The sequence below is a fragment of the Aythya ferina genome (assembly GCF_964211825.1).
Source record: "Aythya ferina genome assembly, chromosome: 5".
Taxonomy (NCBI): domain Eukaryota; kingdom Metazoa; phylum Chordata; class Aves; order Anseriformes; family Anatidae; genus Aythya; species Aythya ferina.
In genome coordinates, this window is record NC_140301.1 from 61,456,174 (window position 1) to 61,475,067 (window position 18,894).

General features: G+C 48.4%; 1 protein-coding gene across 1 annotated transcript; it reads right to left on the bottom strand.

The window, feature by feature from the left end:
• Positions 1-1,448: 1,448 nt before the first annotated feature.
• Positions 1,449-10,428, bottom strand: MAPK1IP1L (mitogen-activated protein kinase 1 interacting protein 1 like). Its single transcript, XM_084520176.1, has 4 exons — positions 10,318-10,428; positions 3,584-3,611; positions 2,367-3,080; positions 1,449-1,900 (listed from the first exon to the last, which is right to left on the bottom strand). Exons 2-4 carry the CDS (start codon positions 3,605-3,607, stop codon positions 1,889-1,891), a joined length of 750 nt encoding a protein of 249 aa, XP_084376302.1. The 5' UTR covers positions 3,608-3,611; positions 10,318-10,428; the 3' UTR covers positions 1,449-1,888.
• Positions 10,429-18,894: the final 8,466 nt, after the last annotated feature.

Genomic DNA, 18,894 nt, shown 5'->3' on the forward strand with positions numbered 1-18,894 from the left:
AAAAAAAAAAAAAAAGCACTTGAGCAAATGTAGGCAGTGTTCTACCGTGTTTATTTTTAATCAGTCTTGCTGAGATCAAAGCCAGGGCTGTTGTTTGGGAGGCAAAGGGGGCTTGCTTAAGGTTAATAGAGACTTACTCTTTTGGTTCTGATTCCTAGGGTTACAGGTGCTAGGTTTTAGGCTGAAATGTTAAGCGTTTTGGTTCAGTTCCAGTAGTGTCCTCCTAAAATAATTTTAAAATCCATGTACCTTTGCTATTTAATTTTCAGGACAGTTTAAAACAGCCACGGCTGACTGCTTCCCTCTGCAAAAAGTATTGCAGAACTTTGCCGTGAAGGCTCAGACAAGTAACAAGCATCACCACCAGGTCACCCCGCTTGTTTTTAAGAAGTCCATCCCATGCATGCAGGAAGCCATGATAAGGTATGGGAAGAGAATTAACTTGCTTTCACAGTTCCACGACACAAAGACTCCCTAAATGAGCTACCATGTTAAGCAAAATATGTTCCTAATTCTACCTACAGAGGCTAAGTTAGGGTCTCCCCAGCTGGGGAGAAAACAAACCATCCATGGTCAAATCCAGGCTATGAAGTACCACGAAGATTTCCAGAGCTCCTCACTGACACGTGGCTACGCTCGCATTGCAGTGAACCCCCAGCATGCTCTTTGCACGGATATGGCAATATAAAAAACTTACTGCAGCGTCCCTCCAGGGGAGGGGCAGCTACACAGCAGTGCACAGGCTTCGAGACATTCAATTACTCCCAGATTACGCTTACTCAGTGAGGTATGCAGACACCGAGCTGAGAACAGAGGATTTCTCTCCATCACCACCTTCAGTGGAGCCCCAAGGAGACCTGCTCGTTCCCAGCTGTGGCAGTAAGTATGGCACAAAGGATCTTGGCAGCTGACACAACTAAATGCCAAGCCAAAAAACTGCCGGGAAGGGAATTGCCAGACTGGGTTTTTGATCCTTTAAGCTCAAGTTGAGTGTCCAGGGACTCGGAAAACATCTGCTGAGTTCACACAACCCCGCAGACAGATTTTAAATGACTAGGACCCAGGTTGGAAACGGGGAAGTACCTTACCTAAGAGGGAATCGATTTCTCTTTACATCGACCAAGCCAAACTTCCAACCACCACAGAATGAGAAGTGGCAAAATGCTGTCCTCATTTGCATGCACGAAACTCACATTGGTTGATTCAAAGTGAACTGCACATCCAGGTTATTTCGTTATTTTGCACACAAATGCCTGTTTGTGAACATGAACAGTGTGCTGGCAAGCCAGACCAAGTATTTCAAATGCGGATCTTCTCTCCCGTAGTCCCGGACCGAGCAATTGTTTTGAGTATATACAAAATGCTGAGAAAGCCTTCAAGTTCACACGCTCTGTCTCTTTAGTTTGAATTACTGTAGCATGTTCAAAAATCAGATTTCTTGACAAAAATCTTGAAATACTCTTTATTGACATTTTAGAATAACCTGAAAATAGACAAGATATGACTATCCATCCATTCAATAACCAGCACAAGTCTGGCAACAAGACTTAAAGCGTTCATGGAAATTTAAAAATTCTTAAGTCCTTGGGCCTGATTCTTTATAATCCTTACTTGGCAACTCCCATTTTTCCAAGGAGTATTTGCCAAGGTAAGAACCACGCGTTTATTGTTATTTCTGCTCTTTGACACTCATTTTGTTAAACCGAACAGTTACGCTAGCATATGAGCAAGTTAAACTTATGCAAATTGCTCCTTCATACCTCAAATGCACATACAAGAGGCAAGTATTCTTCATAGCCCCAAACATTACTGAAACAAAAACTGTAAAAATCTCTGTAAGTAGTGGATGAAGGTGGAAAGCTACAGTACTTTGTTGCCCAGAATGTTTTCAACGGTAAGGCTGCAAGAGACAAGAAGGCATCATCAATAGAGGGTTTTCACAAAGCAGTTAATCCACAAACACAATAATTTTGTTTTTTAAACTAAGAATGTATCTCTACAATTTGTTATTCCCTACCTACATGCCCTAGAAGTGATCTCTCTATAATATAAGACTAGCAATAATATTCAGAAGATATAAAAGCTTTCTCCACTTTTTTTTTTTTGTCTTTTAGAGAAGGCTTTCCAAATAGTGGAAGTCCACTACATCATAATGCTTAGACACACCCCAACTTGACAAAATTTGACCACTCTGCCATATATAGTTAAGTATTTAAGAACAAAACTGGCTGTTATTCCTCTGACTCACAAGTCAGGCATGCTCCAAGTCCTTACCTGCATTAATAGGTCTTATGCTACTGCATTTCCATGCTTAAAAGTTTACAGATTTGCGTAATTCAAGCCAAAAAAAAAAAAAAAATACTCACATGGGGACCACCAGGCATTGACGGAGCACCAGCAGGACCAGATGGCACTTGAAAAGGATTAGGGGGCGTAGGATATAGTCCTGGAGCCGGGTATGATCCTGCGGGTGGAGGAAACGGACCTGGCGGTGAAGGTCCCCACGTTCCGGGCGGGACCGTACCCCACGGTACTGTTGGCGCAGCCCCTGGAGTCTGGGTAGGAGCAGAATATGGCCCTGGGGGTGGATATGGCATGCTAGGTGCAGGATACTGCCCTCCCATTGTTGGTCCCCATGCTCCAGAGGGCATGGATCCCCAGGGCCCAACGGGAGCCGGAGGTGCAGCTGGCTCCGTCGGACCACCGTAAGGTCTTGGAAGCTCTGGAAAGGGCATGTTTGGTGGCGGATACTGCCCTGGTGGGACAGGACCTGGCACAGTTGGGGGCGGATACGGCCCTCCAGGAGGAGGGCAAGAGGGTCCGGTAGGAGGAGGAGGAAATGGAGCAGGCGGTCCGGGGGGCATTGAAGGATACATTCCTGTTGGAGGAGGTCCGAAGGGCACGCTGGAAGCAGACGTGTTGGGTGGCAGGCCGGCTGGCCCCGCAGGGGGAGTGCTCGGGTTGTTCCAGGGGTTCGACGCCGGCCAGCCCTGCGGAGGCTGACCGGGCTGCTGGCCGGGCTTCGTGCTGCTCACTTTGGAGGTCTTAGCAGGCGACTGATCTGGTAAAGCATCTGCCAACTAAGAGAGAAAGCGTCAGTGAGGGTGCAAAGCGCCTACGGGATGTGTCAGTTGCACACATTCACCTGCGATAAATGCGTTTGGGTTGCCAAAGCAGGAGAAAAGAGCTACTTGGCTACGTTCCCTTCTGCCATTGAGGGAGAAGGGCGTTCTGACATGCCGCAGCTCCAGAACCACAGATAAGAGGCAACCTGCCACATGCAGCAAGAAGCAATTCCAGCACAAACCCCAAAAAGACTTTTGTGAGTTCCCACTATTGCTCTTCTGACACCATTAAAATACAGCTCCTCTGTTAGGACCACAGCAGAAGAGACAAGGCCCGCAGCAGATTTATACATAAAACATTCACAGATTGTTACCTCCAAAGCTAAAGAGGAAAGCACGGTTACTGCAGTAGCAGGGAAATAAGCTCAGCTGTAAGCTCTCCTTCTCGGAGAACTGTCTTAACTTTTAGAATGAAGTAACAACTGGCAGATCTTCAGGAAGGAGAAAACATTACTTACCGAAAAATCATCAGTTCCAGACATTTTGCTGAAAAGCAAGGTAATATAAAGTGAAATTTCTTGAAAATAAAAGTACATCAAGCAAGAGTTCCTAACAAATTCCACATTTGTCTCCTTCAAACTGTAACAGATGTCCAGTGACAGCACTTCTCAGCAACAGCTCTATCCCAATGACTCGGGTCCACGCAGACACCAGCTACAGGTCTCATGAAAAAACAAAACTCGAGCCTCCACCTGTCTCAGCTCAAAACAGGACCAACACAAAGGAAAAGGGTCACCATGCCAAGAAAAACAATATTGAATCCATACATTTTTTTTCCTAGGATACCAAGCAGGCAGCCTAGCCAGCGATGCCTGTGACGTATTCCTGATCTTTTCTAAACTGAGACTCCGGAGCTCTGGCAGGCTGCCTGCAGGTGAAGTCAATGCCCCTAAAATTAAACGTGATGACACCCCCATTCAGACCTTATTTTCAGAAGCAGAAGAGCTATCTATGGATTTAAGACACGCCAAAGATAGTAGATGCATCTATTTACTTCCACTGCCTGCAGCCAGCTCGCCTCAGCTGAACGCAGACACAGCAAAGGCGTTGTGACTGCGTGCCTGATTGCCAACCTCTCCGCACTCAAGACGTGTTGAAAATAGAGAGCAAGGAGTTGTGTGCTATCATGAAGCTCACCTTGAGCCTTCCAAAGCTTCACCGTGATGAAAACTGACTGACTGCTGATCTTTATTAGCCCCAGGAAAAGGCAGCCATCACAAATCCGATGTTATGTTCGGTTTGACTGACAGGCACTGACTAGAGGCGAAGAAATCTTAAAAGGATGACCAAGAGCAGGTGGAATTGCAACCAGAAGGTCTTAGGGGCGGGCGTAGAACAACAAACATAAGAAGAGAGTGCAAAATACAGACTCACAGGATGGCTTAGGTTGGAAAAGACCTCCAGGATCATCACATCCAGACATTAACCTAGCGGTGCTGAGTGTGCCACTAATCCCTAAGCACCACAACTGCATCTTCTGAACACCTCCCGGGGTGCTGAGTCAACCGCTTCCCTGGGCAGCCTGTCCCAAGGCTTCACAACTACTCCTGCCTAGCCGAATCCATAAAAAAAAAACAAAAACAAACAAACAAAAAAACAAAACAAAACAAAAAAAACACCACTCTTGTGAATAGGTTAAAGGTGGTGAAAACCTGACTTTTAACAGAGCGATCTCAGGGGTTGAGATCTGCAGACAGCCCCTAGCATATAGGTTTATAGGCTCCCACGAAATTTCAAGCCATGTTGATGCAGATCTTGTGCATATAACTAGAGGCTTCCCTACAACTGGCTTTTTTTTTTTTAAAAAAAAAAAAACAATTTAGAGAATATTCTAATCTCAGGACAGCAGTGGCCTGAACAAGGGGCCATTTTCTCAGCATTGCATTTTGTCTTCAACAGTGACCAAAAGGGAACAACAGCAGGCACAACAGCCTAACTCCTCAGCTATTCTAAGCCCAGACTTACTAGGCTCAGATTTACTAAGTTACAGGCAGTTTCTATGGAATAAAACTCAAAATATCGCTTCCACAAACCCATTTAGCTTCCTCCTTGTACTTACAACATCCTTTGAGGAGAAACTCCATCTGGCTGCTGTGTTACACAAAGAGGCGCCTCCCTTTTCTGTCCTAAAGCCGGATCCTCCCAGTTTCAGGTGAGGCTCCTTCATTCTTCTGTCTTCAGAAGGCGTTAGGTCTATTCTCACCCACCCTGCCCATGCTGCTCATTATTCTGTACGTTTTCCCCCTTTTTCTTTCAGTTGCTCCCTCTCCGGGAAGAGATGCAGTTCATCTCCCTGACCCCTGTGCAGCACCCACTCCATCTCTTTGATTATTCTCACCGCTTCTCTTTGAGGTTTCTCCAATTCTTTTTTTATCCTTGGAGACGAATGACAAGAAAGAACCGCACAGCATTCAAAGTGTGGGAGCAGCGCTGCTTTATGCAGCTCCATAATTATGTTCGGGTTTGTCCTCTATTTCCTTTCTAATACTTCTTGACACTTGATCTGCTTTTTTGTTCACTGCCCAGCTGACTTCTGCAGCAATGCTTCAGTTCTTCTGCAGCAAGGGTCAGCCCATCGTTTGTATTTGAATCAATTCAATAAAACCATCTACTCTGCACTACATCACGTTTCTCCACGTTGAATTATATCTGCCATTTTATTCCCTAAGCCTTACTTTCTTGGATGCCTTCCTATCAACAAGACGCTGTTCCTCTCATTCCCCAAGTTATTTGTGATCATGCCACGCAACCAAACCCCTGTGGAGGCGGTGAAATCCCCAGGTTATGCCTAGGAAATCAGATAAACCCTTGAAGAAATGCACATTGACCTCCAGAGACACTGCCCTGGTGGAAGCCAGTGGCTACGTGCAGGACAACAAAGGCTCGTTAAAGCTCTAACAGCGGCTGACAACAGCAATAGCTCCTTCAAGTACCTACAAATACCTGTAGCTTTGTATTTAATCGGTTCAGATCAGCAGCCATTTGTTTCGAGCTGAGGAACCAACTGAAAATCACCAGCAAAACGTGATCTGCTCCTTTCAAGAGCTCAGCTGCTTGAGGCACCCACCAGAAAAAGCCCCCTTTCTCTTCAACAGACACGACTCCTGTTAAAAAAGCTGCCAGTGGTTCGTTACAAGAACTAGGGATGGAACAGAAATTGATCCTCGCTTTTCAGTGGCACTGCAGCTCCATTTGCCTAGGCACAAAGCTATTTGATATAACCCACAAAAACACAGAAAAATCATTAATCGAGAGCCAAGTGCAAAAATAACTTTTTCCAAAGATGCGCGTGTACGCGTATTCATATGCAAAAGAGCTGGTTAACGGAAAGCACCAAAACGGGCCAAGAAAATCATCCTTGCTGAGGCAGAAGAGATGGGATGGGTGAATCCAACTGAAAAACAGACAAGAGACCGGGAAAAGCCCACAGAGAAAGTCAGAGCACGTGAGCCAGGGAGAGGAGGAGGAGAGGGAGCAGACCTAGGGGTAACTCAGAAGATCCCGTGACAGCCCATAGGAAATCCAAGGCCAAGCAGCGGATGGCTACAGCAGAAACAGGCCTGCCCACAAAACACCAACCGGCCCCAATATTTATCAGCTGCTAGTCCCAAAATATTGCTGTGCCGTGAAAATTAAGGAAACGATTCTGCTGCACGGCTGTGAGGAACAAACCTGCCGCTAGGCACAGCCCGTAATGAGATTGAGCAGCTCCCCTCCTCTGGCAGGCAGGCTACAGCAACATTTGTTGGCAACATTTGGCATGTAGGGCCTGTGCCAAGCATGTCAAGGATCCTTCTGCAGACAGCCTGGCCCGCTTTGGGGACATTTTTTTAAACATCCACTTAATCTGCGTCCTGCCACCTTCCTTTCATAAGGAATCGCTGCTGTTGGAGCCCTTCAGGCACCACACAAGCTGATCTGTACTTCCCATCTATAATCCACACTCTGTTTAGGTTGCACAGCTCCAAATTGCAATCCAAACCTCACAGAGATACCAATTTTATTCGCAGCGCTGCCCGAGGCTCACAAACGATGCGAATCAGATGCTGTCAGGTCAAGGACCTCCAGCTCGGTCCCTTTCAGAGCTCCCATGGGCTCAGGATTTCAGAAAAACACGCTGATACATTTTGTTGCCTGGATTTTTCAGAGCTGGCAGGGTTAGCAAACGGACTTTCATTTTCTCTTGAAGCTTTCCTGGAAGAGCGCTGCACGAGCACCGATGTGCGTAGAGAATGACAGGGCTCGTAGCTGATATTTTTACATCACCACACTGCCACATTTAAAACCTATTTCAAATTATTCTTTCCTGGGGCTGAGCGAATAGAAGGATGGCCAGAGCTGAAGTAATTTAGAAGGGCGCAGAAGGACTACAGAAGTGGCAGCGTTAAAGCTGAAGTCCTGCTTGCATCCACTGTGCTGAGAAATAGGATTTCCTTTGTTTCTGCAGGCCGCCGCCCCTGCAAACATCCTCTGCTTTCCAGAAGCACACAGCCTGCCAGCAGCACCCCCGAGAGCGCACACGGCCACAAGCGGGAAGCTGGAGAGCTGACCAATGTCTCTGGGCAGTGAGGGGAGAGAAAAAAGGAAAAAAGGAGCAGAATCCCTCTCGTCCTTTAACCCGAAGAGTGAACTGGAGCATGGCACAGAGCACTTCACTGCGCCTACCCAGGAACTACACAGGGAAGATGACTTCAGCCTGGAGCCTGAGGCCTCCTGGGCACCCAGGAGCTCTCTGAGGAATTAACCACCAGCAGGCAAGATGAGTCTGTAGGGCTCCAGGCTGCAAAAAGGTTGAGAAGTGCCCCTACAGCAGCACCAGCGGGCTAATTCCACCACCAGCATTCAGGCCTGACTGAAATACACGGCAGTTTTCGGAGAGGTCTGTGAAAACCCCACTCCTGGAAGCGCGATGCTCCGCATGGCGCACTAAATCCTTCAGCTTCCACAATAGAGCAGCTCCGCAATGTTTTTTGAGCAATAAATCCTCCCCGCTCGCATCCAACCCAACCGAAACCGAGGGCTGCAGAAGCATTTTTTCCCATGCTCTTGCCCTCCCTGGCTTTTCTCCACCACTGCTCCCCGGTGGCCCCTGTTAGAGCTGTCCAAAACACTTTTTCCTCCTCTTTCTAAATCCTTCCCACTTTTACAACTGCATGGCATTTTCCGAAGGCTCACTGTGACAGATTTAGTTCCCATCTCCAAGATCATCTTTCAAACGCAGGAAAAAGCCTCCTAGGTGCAACAGGCTCAGCTACATTTCCACCGGGTGGCACGGCTCTGTCAGCGACGAGGCTCTTTTGTCACCGTACCATGACTAATGCCTCCAGCACAACCCCATCCCCAACCAAATCTCTGCCCACATAAGCCCAACCACCAACACGGATAAAAAGGAAGGGACCAAATCTTTGACAGCTCCTGAATGTTTTCAAAAATACCCAAATTTCTGCAGCTTCTACCTCCAGGCGTTAAGAATCAGCATTTTATAGCTGTCCTTCCCCATCTTTAAGGCCTCTTGTGAAGCACTTGCGTACCTTGTGACTGTCTGCTCTGTCCTACGTGGTTATTTGGGGAATAAACCTAATTCATGACAGGCTGAAGAGAAAAAACAATAGTTAGTTGTTAGCAGCTACTCTAGATGTGGTGATTTCTGCTTCTCGCGTGTCTGTTTTGACAGAAGAGGGCAGAAGGAGGATTTTTTGTTTCCAGATTTCCAAAACAGATTTAGTCAAGAACAACGACGTGTGCTGCCACACGTGCTCTAAGCCACCGACTACCAGAGCAAGCAATTCCCCAGAAGAGAGCTCCCCTCAGCTGCCAGGACCTGTACAACCCACAGCCACAAGGAACTGGAATCCGGTCCAGTTTGCCACATACGACAGGCTGCTCGGTTTCACAGCTGCCTCCCCACCAAGACGAGACCTGATCACTTCTGGTGGTCACCACACCACAGGCAGATGGTCCTGAAAGCAGAAAATATACATCGCTTCTCAGGGGCAGCGTGCCTGCCAGCTGTGGGACAAAGCCAGCTGCAAACTGCCAGAGATGACTCCTGTCTGCACCTCCCTGCCCTGGGCACCTCACAGAAGGTGTTAGCCCAGCAGCTCACAGAAACCACAACAGATCGTCCACAGCTGCCTCTGAACTTCCTTCAGAGCCACGCAGCCCATTTACATCACACCATCCTTGGGTCCAGAAGGATGCTTCATTCATTTCTAGCTTTAACTTCCCATTATCGGTTCTTTGGGAGGCTTCCTGAACGAGCTGTAAAGGCGAACACCCGAACTCTCCTCCTACCAACACAATTTACTCAGGAATTACCAGCATTTTTGGTTGGATGAGACAGACTGACCCTAATCATCAAGCATCCTCCTCAGCTGCGCTGCTTTTAAAGCAACATCAGACCTGCGTGTCGCATTCCAGTGACAAACAAAGCCCCACACCTCCCTGCTCTGTTACAGAGGTTCTTTTCCAGGGTAGCTCTCTTTGGGATACAGCCTCACTCCATGGATACAGCTGGTACCTTTGGCTTCTTGCTTTGGCACTGCTAAGGCATGCTGCAATGAACTTAAGTTCCAGAAGTATCTGAGATGCTGTATGGGATCGGGCTGACATTTAGCACTTATTTGCACATCACTCACTGGTCTAGGGAAGTGAACCTTCGGGGTGGGTCATTTTCATTTTGGTTTAGAAGAAAGGACACTTTTTTCTTACGCCTACTGACCAGAAGGCTGAACCAACACCCTCAGGTCAGCAGTTTCCTGAGGCATCCACCTCGAAACAAGCTCTCCCTCCCAGATGAGACCTGCCAGATGAGTAATTCTCTCTCCAGGAAACATGCTGGTCGATACCGCCGGGCGCTAGCTTTTCCATTGAGTCATTGAGGAGCCACCTCCTTAAGATACAGCAACATCTGCGAAAATTCACCTCTCAGAGCGCCACACCGGCTCGGAGACTCTCTTTAAGCAGAAACAGTTGACAAAAAAGGCTATTTACGAACCGCGCACGCCTATTTCAGTATCGCCAACAAGCCCCAGCCACCCCCCAGCTCACCGCCCCTCACCGCCCCCCACCCCGAGGCAGGGCCCGGCACCGCCGCCCCCCTCCCTGCCTGCACCCACCAGCCCCACAAAGCCCCGGGCTCTGCAGCCCAACCGGGCAGAGCCGGAGGCGGCCCCGAGCCCCATCCCGGTACCTGCCGGCGGGGCGCGGCGCGGCGCAGGCCGGAGCGGAGCGGAGCGGAGGCAGCAGGCGGCGGCCCCGCAGCACCACCGCCACCCCCTCACGCCCAGGCGGAAGCGGAAACTGCGTCACACGCCCCGCCTCCCGGAAGACCCCTGCGCGTAACCACGCCCCCTTTCCGCTTGGCCGCGCCCTCTTTTTTCTTGGCCACGCCCCTCTTTGCGTGGCCACACCTCCTTCCCGCCCCCTTCCCTCCTCTCCCCCCTTCCCGCCTTTTCGCACCGCCCCGCGGTCACGTGACGCCTTCCCGCCTCCCTCCTGACGGGAGGCGCCCAACGGCCCCCACACGGCTCCTTCCCAGCCCCGCGGCCGCTGTTTGGGCTCCACACAAAATGGCCCTTCCCCAAAATGGCCCGTTTCCACCTTCGGTGCCCGCCCCGTGTCTTCCCCGGCACGCCCAGAGGCGCCGCGGGTTGTCTTCCCTCAGCGCTACCTTTGCCCTCATGCCTCACGCCCCGGCGGTTAAAGGCTGCTAAATATAATGCGGAGTTTTCCTGCCCTGCCCCGCCGAGCTATGGCACTAATCCGGCAAACATTTGCGTGTGGGGATAACGCTGTTAAATGAAGTGGAGTTCCCTGTGCCTGTGCCCATCTATTTGCCCTCCCCAAGGTCATAATTCAGCCATTTCTGCGGCAAATGGGAAAAAGGAGCAGGAACGAGCCCCGTTACATTATTCCAGGCATTACCGTAGCAGCAACGGGCATCAAAATGCATTATTTTTAGTGATTTATTTGCATATTTTTTAACTATCTAACCCAAAAGGGTATTCACCACAGAGCCAGCCCCACCGTGACACGGTAGCTCAGTTAATCAGCTCACTCAAAATTTAATTAAAAGCTGGAAAATTCAGGCTGACTGCATACTCCTTTCGTAGTTACCTGTCCAACAATGGCAATCGCTGGGCGATGGTGGAGAAACGGCACTTCTGGCATGGCCTGGTGGGGAAAAACGAGCAAATAATAGCAAAATCCATCTTCCTGCAAGCTGTTTTCCCTGCTCGGAGGCCCTGTCACGGGCGGCTGCTGCCATGTCGAGGGCTGCCAGCGGTGACAGCAGCAGCCCCTGGAGCACACTGCTTCTTCCCGAGCAATCTGGTAGCTGGAAACCTTAATTAACGAGCACACATGAGGCCAACGATGGTTATGATACCTTAAATATCAAACAAGGGCTGCAGTAGTGCTTTCCAGCAATAGCCTTACCAGCTTGCCTCACTGACCTTGATGTTGGGCTCACCCGATGTATAATAAATAAATGTTTCCCCCTTGCTGCAGAACACAAAGGATGATGCACTTCTAAGCAAATATTTGCTTGTATACTGATTCAAAGATTGAAGCCGAAATTCCTTTAAGTGGTATATTCTTTATTGCAGCGCTGGATGCACGGGGGATCTCTCCACCTATCGTGCACACCCAAAGCAGTCTTGAATTTATACAATTAATCTATCAATATTCTACAAGCACCTATACATATGCATTACCTATCCCCGCCTTCCCTCGCTTCTCATGCTAATTAGCCTTTTGGCACCTTGCGCCTGCGTAGAGCCTCCCAAGAGTTGTGGGCAGGGGTCTTTGGGACGTGGGCAGGGGTCTTTGGGAGGAAGACCCCGAGTCTTCCTCACAGTGTACTTTTCACCTTTGGTCAGGAATCTGCTGAGTTGGCATGTTTCCTAATTGCAAGAGCTGGTTGTTGCTAATTCTTCCGTTTGTTGTATCTTTATAATGAATTCCAATGTCCAGTTTTGAGATTTATAGTCCTTACATTTGTTTCTCTGTCCGTCTGCCGCTTCCTTATCATGAGTTCCAGTGTCTTGTTTCGAGATATACAGTCCTTGTCTGGGGATTGTCCTTGCCTCCCCAGTGCCTCCCCAGTACCTCATTAATCAATACACGGCTTTCTGCTCCTTCAGGCAAACTTGGCTCTTCCTCCGCGTGTGCTGGAGGTCACGCAAAGAGCTGCAGATGCACCTTCACGTAATTAGTGTGCCATTGATCCAGCTTAGAGCCAGGAACAGCACTCGGGGGGGATAACACCGAGCCCTGGCCACATCCTATTGGAAGACATCGCTTTGCACTCTAAATTATGCAATGGAAAAAAAATAAATTAGGACGAAAATACAAATTGAGAGCTTGCATGCAATTCTGAAGGAAGGCAATGGAAGCTGTGTGAAAGAAATTTTGCTCCCGCTTACTAAGAGCCATTATTTTCCACTTTGGGACCTTGCTGTGTTGTTTCAATTACTCAGAGGGGCGGTTTCGTGTCTCGGTGTGAAGGCAGCTCTTTATTGCAGGACCTATTGACTCTACCTTACAAGCGCAGATGAATTTGTTTTTGCTTTGGCATCATGTAAATATTTGGATTGGGAAGAACCGGCGATCTGGCCTCCTGTTCCACACAGGGCCAGCTTCACACCCTGTCCAGTTGGGTTTTGAGTATCACCAAAGACGGAGATTGCACAACCCCTCTGGACATTCAGTCCTGTCCTTAAACACCATCCCAGTGAATACCACCATTGTGTCTAGTCAGACCCCCTCTTGGTACCTTGCTGACTGCAGTGAGATCCTTCCTGCCCTTTCTCCTAGCTAAAACCCCATTTCCTCAGCCCCTCTTCATGTCACACACTCTAGCCCCCCCAAACACATCAGTGAGCTCCCTCCTTCAGTGCATCAACTTTTTTTTTTCTTGTCTTTCAGCAGCAAAATTGGGCCTGTCTGCTTTAGAGCAGCAGACAATACTTCAAGTAGGTTTTTAATCCCATTACAAGAAAAATCATCCCCTTCATGACTGCATTGATCTTAGCTGGGGATGGAGGAGCACAGACAGTGAGCATTTGGATCCCTCCCGTTGGACTCTCACTTACTTATCACTGGATTTCAGTTCCCAGCTTGCCAACGAGTCAGATTTAGTACTTTTCGGGGGCAATAACAGAGATTTTGAAATGTGACAAGCATCAGAGTCAGGAAATGTTATTGCACCCAGAGGGCAGTGCATGCCACAGACAATAAATCCAGAGGAACAATGAGAGCATCTTTCGTGTGCCTCCTGCTTCTACATCAGCTAGTAAGAGGGAGGAAATCCGCGACACAGCAGAGGCAGCCCTTTCTGTCCAACCAGAAAACGCAAGGATTTGTTTTTATTTGTCTAGTGAGATGAAAATTACGAAGCGTAACATCAGTTTCAGTTAAGAAAATTGCCGTGAACGTAGAAAAAAAAGTAAAATCTGCAGCTAGATTTTAAAGGATACCAGATGGTATGTTCGATGCATGTGGTATGCTGTTATATGCTTTTCCCCTATGGCCAATCACCGAGTGATCATTTATTTCAAAGCCCTCATAAAATAAATCACTTTGAAAACGACGCTGTCTCTAGTTAATAAGTGCTCTTTCTCCAGGCAGGGGCTTGTTGCCATGAAGATAAAATCATAAAACTGGTTCAAAGTGCATCGGGATGGCAAACGCACCCCATTGAGGCGGTGAGATAAACTGGCTTGGGCTGGAAAGGAAGCGCTGCTGCCTGCTTGTTGTGAAATTATGAGCAGGTGAGCTGTCATGAAAGGCTTTCTGACAGCCGCTTGGGTTCGCACATGGGTGTGCTGTGACAGGGAGTGAATTTTTTGGGGTACATTTCCTTTCCACGGTGTGGTTGTGGAGAGCCTTGATCCACGGTTCCCTTTGCCTGCCTCGTGGACCCAAACCTTTCTCCATCCCCTTTTTGTGTTCCCCTTCCCCCTTCCTCCCGTTGCCCAATTGCAAACTCAGGTTCCCGGCGTGGCGTCGCGATCCTCAGCCTCTCAATGAGCTGTGTGACATTTGCTGCTTGGCTTTCGGCCACGGCTCCCACAGGCAGATGAAAATCCGCCAGCACAGCCCTCTGAAGCATCACGTTCTCAAGCGCTCGCTGCTGTGGAGACGAGCTGCAAAACTTATTTTAAACGCTCAAGGACCAGAAGGCGAATAAAAGGAGCCCTCACTTTATTTTGCTTTAATCTTGCAGTTGTAAATGAAGCTCTTATTTATTTATTTTTTATTATATTTTTTTTTTTAGGAGAGGTGAGCAGTCGCTGATCCGTGAAGGTTTTGCCTGGCAGTGCGGGTAGGGTCGATTTTTTCCTGGCCCAGATTCTCTCAGCGTCGTGGACGCCGGCGCACACACAGACCAAAGGTCCAGCTGCCATCCAGCCCCGTGCGGCTGTGGGCAACCAGATACTTCAGAAAAGAAGAGAAAAAAATAAATAATCCTCCCCTCTGCCAAGCCTCTGAGCCCCCAGCAGTCGGCAGCCTGGGGGGCACATCTGCATCATCGTCTTTTGTGCCTCATTTTCACGTTTCTTCTATATGGGAAATTAATTGCTCACTACCACGTTGCTCCTGTCGCCGCTCCAGATGCGTATCGACGGCCCAGCCAGGCTGCCAAGGTCAACGATCGGCTGATCGGTGCCAAAGAAGCCATTTAGAGTCAAATGGCTTGTAGGAATCCGGGGAAATGATGCAGGGCAGGATCATTTGGACTCGCGAAGGATCTGTAAGTTAATGATATGACAGAGGTGCTGCTGAAGGGCATGGGATGAATTATTAACAGGAGTGTTCGGTCTAAAATATCGTGTGGAGAGGGTGACAGAGGGATGCAGACCAGGCTGATGCTCACCACTGACTTCAGCAGCTCTCACAGTCTCCGAGTGGGGATATTTTCCCCCAGCACTGCCACGGTGAACCAGGATGAATATTTACCAGGATGGACATTTACCAGGTGCGTGGGGTGGCTGCAGGAGCGCAGTCAGCACACAGAAGCACACATCTCGTCCGCTGCAGCTGTAATATGCTGAAATCTGGTTGCATCAGCTGATAGTCGCTTACTGCTCCGAGAAAACCCGTGGGAATAACACCCTTGTCATTCCTCCTCCTCCTTCTCTGGAGCTTTCGGGCCCTGATTCAGCAAATAGCTTTGGTGCTGCGCTGAACTGGTGCCTTTTAGTTGCTAATGCCATGCAAAAATGCCATGAAAACAAAGCAGTTTGCATGACCACTGCGAAGAATTCACTTCCTTCTTTGGGCCTGATTTTCCATCAGCCTGCTGGAAGAGTACAGCGGGGAAACAGATCAGCCTGGGAGAGACTTCTTAACTAAGAAACCCACCACAAATGTGCTGCTTCCACGATATTTTGGGTCAAATGGGTTTGTCAAGTCAATAGCCACCAAAGTCAGAAGTATTCCTGCAAATAAATAAAAGTGACTTCGATATTTTTCATATCTGTCTGACAGAGCTCCTTTAAAGTGCAAACGTGGCTGGAATTAATGGAAGTGGGGAGAATTTCAAGCAGGAGTCATTAAAAAGAACAGAAAACACAAAGTTTTTAACTTTTTAACCTTGGGGTTCTTTCCAGTCACACCCTTAGCGATGATGATAAATGCAGAAAATTCCGTGAAAATTATTCTTCAGACTCTTGAGGCATTTAGCATAATGTTCACAGTTCCTCTTTTCTCTTATGAAAACAGGAAGAAATTATGCAGGGCAGTAGCTGTTTAAATACTAGAAAGTCTCCCCGGGGAGGATTACAGACATTTCAGTGATAAATTGGAAGGGAGATAACAGGTTTGGAATGAGCCCCATCCACAGCTCATTTAAGTCAAAGCTCCCTCATTGGTTTGGGGGCTAGCCTGGGAATGGGGAAGGATCCCCCACAGATGGCCCCGATACCGGCTGAAGGTTGAGAATCCCCACAGTAAGCTCGTCTCCCCCCACAAAGGGCGACTGCATCCTAATTAATGAGCAGAAATACTACTCATATGGATATCTAGAAAGAAAAGGAGCTGAATATTGTTATAAAGCGCGTTGCAAAACACGCTGGGCTCCACTGGAGCAGTATGATGAGCGTCCGAGGACAGATTGTGGCGTTATTTCGTGCTCCCCAGGGCTGTGCTGGAGGCAGCCGAGCAGAATGGGCGCTGGAAATCTGCTGCCTGGCCTGGCAGGAGCTCCTTCTCCTCCTCCTCCAGGAAATTCCTGGCCTTTGCTTCCACATCCCACGAGTGCTGCCCCAGACGTGGCTAATACCAGTGTTGCAGAGCCCCCTCCCTCCAGCACCTCTGCTATATTTATGTTTTTTTTCCCCTTTTTTATGCTTAGACTTAGTTCTTCGGGACGTGGAGCATCTCCTTGCTTATTTTTGAGCATCAACAACGAGGTGTCGGCGCTGAGCTGCTGTTGGGACACAAAGAACCAGGAGCAATCACATTTCCTCAGTAACAATTCAGCCCAAGGTCCAGGCTGGCTGGCGACCTGAGCAAACCAGTCTTGTCCTGGAGCGTCACACTCCTCCCTCAGCCCTCCTCCTGCTAAACATCCTGAGAAAACAACACGGTGTGCTGCCAAAATAGCAGAAAGAAGCAACTCCCCAAACAGGAGGCCTTCCCCCGGCCCCGCCGTGTGAACCGCAGGTTTGGGGAAGCAGCGGGAGGTAAAAACAAGCACTTTGCTGCTAGGAATTGCTTTTCTTGTAGGCAAAATATATATGGCGTGCCTGCTAGAGTGCATTTTCATAATTAAAAATAATCTGTAAATGGATAAAGTTCACATTTCTGGTGGGGTTCTCCCATTCATTCACTGAGTTGCAGTCAGTTCTTTGCAATGAATATCCCTGCTGTTAGAAATTGAGAAATGTGGTCACATTTTGATTGTAAAACCAGCATTTTGTGTCTCATTGAAAACACCTTGCTAATATTTTCACCATTACTAATGTTTCTTTTGCTGTAGAGACAGGGAAAGTACGCATGGCTGAGCTGGGCTGGCTCAAGAACACATTTGGGGTGAAGGATGGGATGTACAAAAGCTCGGTAAGCACCTGGGAACAGGTAACTCCAATCCCCCACCTCCCCTGTCTTCCCTTTAGCTCTTCTCCATCCTCCCCCTTCTCTTCCCCCTCAAAACTCCTCCCTGCCTGCAATCACAGCAGAGGAGTGCCTTGGATAAAGCACTATTTATTTGTGCTCCTGCTGCTGAAGGAAGAGCAGCGTCGAAGCGTTAAGTGCATCCCCTGGCTCCTGCAATAGGAAGGATCCTTTTATTCCTCGGCGAGTCTTTTGTCTGGGCAGGAACCTGCCGCCCACTCGGGTAATTGTACCAGCAGAGCTCACCTGTGCTAGGAGAAGCTCCGTGAGGAGGGAATATCCAGCAGAAACCGAGGGAGAAGATGTAAAAGTCAACGGGCAAGCCCCTCATCTGGCTGCCGTACCACTCAGTGCCACCTTCAAGCGAGACGTCCTCCTATTTCCCCTTCACATTTGCCCCCCCTTTTGGGCACGGGACCAAAACTCCTCATGTACAAGGACGCTGGAGCCAGCAGCATTACACCAAGAGGTAATTTGGCTCTGAGCACGTAATAATGACAGGAGTTTAAAAATGACAGGATGTCCCACTCGCCAACCCGACGTTACCTTGCGGCAGCCAGATCTCAGACATCTCCCAGTCTTGTGCCAGCATTTTTTTTTTGTTGAAAAGGCAGGGAAAAGAAAAGCCTCTGGCTTGTCCTCAGCCTGCAGCTTGCTGGGTCAAAGGTGTCCTGAAAAGGGAGGAATTCCGGGGGCGGCTGAGGATCAGCCAGTGATGTTCCTTGCCAAAAACACGAGGGTGGCGATTTCCTGCTCAATTGAGAAAGGTCTCTGCTGTGCCCTGGCACTGGCTTCCTTCCCCGGTTCAGCTGACACCCCAAATTCCCCTTTCTTGCTGTAGTTTCCCACTCAGGTCACCCTTTGTGCTCCTCCAGCCCCTCTTCCCCTGGGCTGAAGGCACCCTTTGCTTGTTTGAATCTTTAGATGACTTGGGAATAACACTAGGGTGCAGATAAAATAAAATTAAGGCTGTAGGGTAGAGCCGTGCTTTTACAAATATCCCCCCAAACCTGAAATTATCTAATTTTGCAGTTGTGTTGGCGGAGAGAAACACTATGTAGGGTTATTCCCTTTCCCCTCTCACCCCCCAGGTATTTTTGAGACCTTTTCTCCTTCCCTAAGTCGGAGGACACAAAGTTTTGGGTGGCTCTGAACCAGTTGCACGGCCGTATACCCCATGCTCAGCTTGATTTTTCTTAACTAAATTTGCTTGATCAATTCTTTTCAGGCGCTGGGTATCAATGAAAAGAACACTACTCTTTTGTCTTGTGTGTTGCTCCCCTAAAAAATAATGAACTGTTTAATACACTGGAGGCAATTTCAAATTATCTGGCTTAATGAGGAAGGTTGTGACAGAAGATTTATTACCCTTTCTGATCCGCTAATGTATTTTCCCAACCATCCCAGCAGAACCGATGGCTGTATTTTCATTATACCCTCTATTTTCAGGGGTTCATTAGTTGTGGGCTAAAAATAACACCCAAGGCCTCAGCCTGAGAACTCATCCCATTTTTTTTGTTTGTTTGTTTAATTGGAAATAAAATTTGATAAGACAACTTTCTAAACCATAACAGCACCAAACAGCAGGACCCTTACTGGGTGTTTTGTCCAAAGTGAAACTTCATGCGACTCCACATAAAGACCTGAC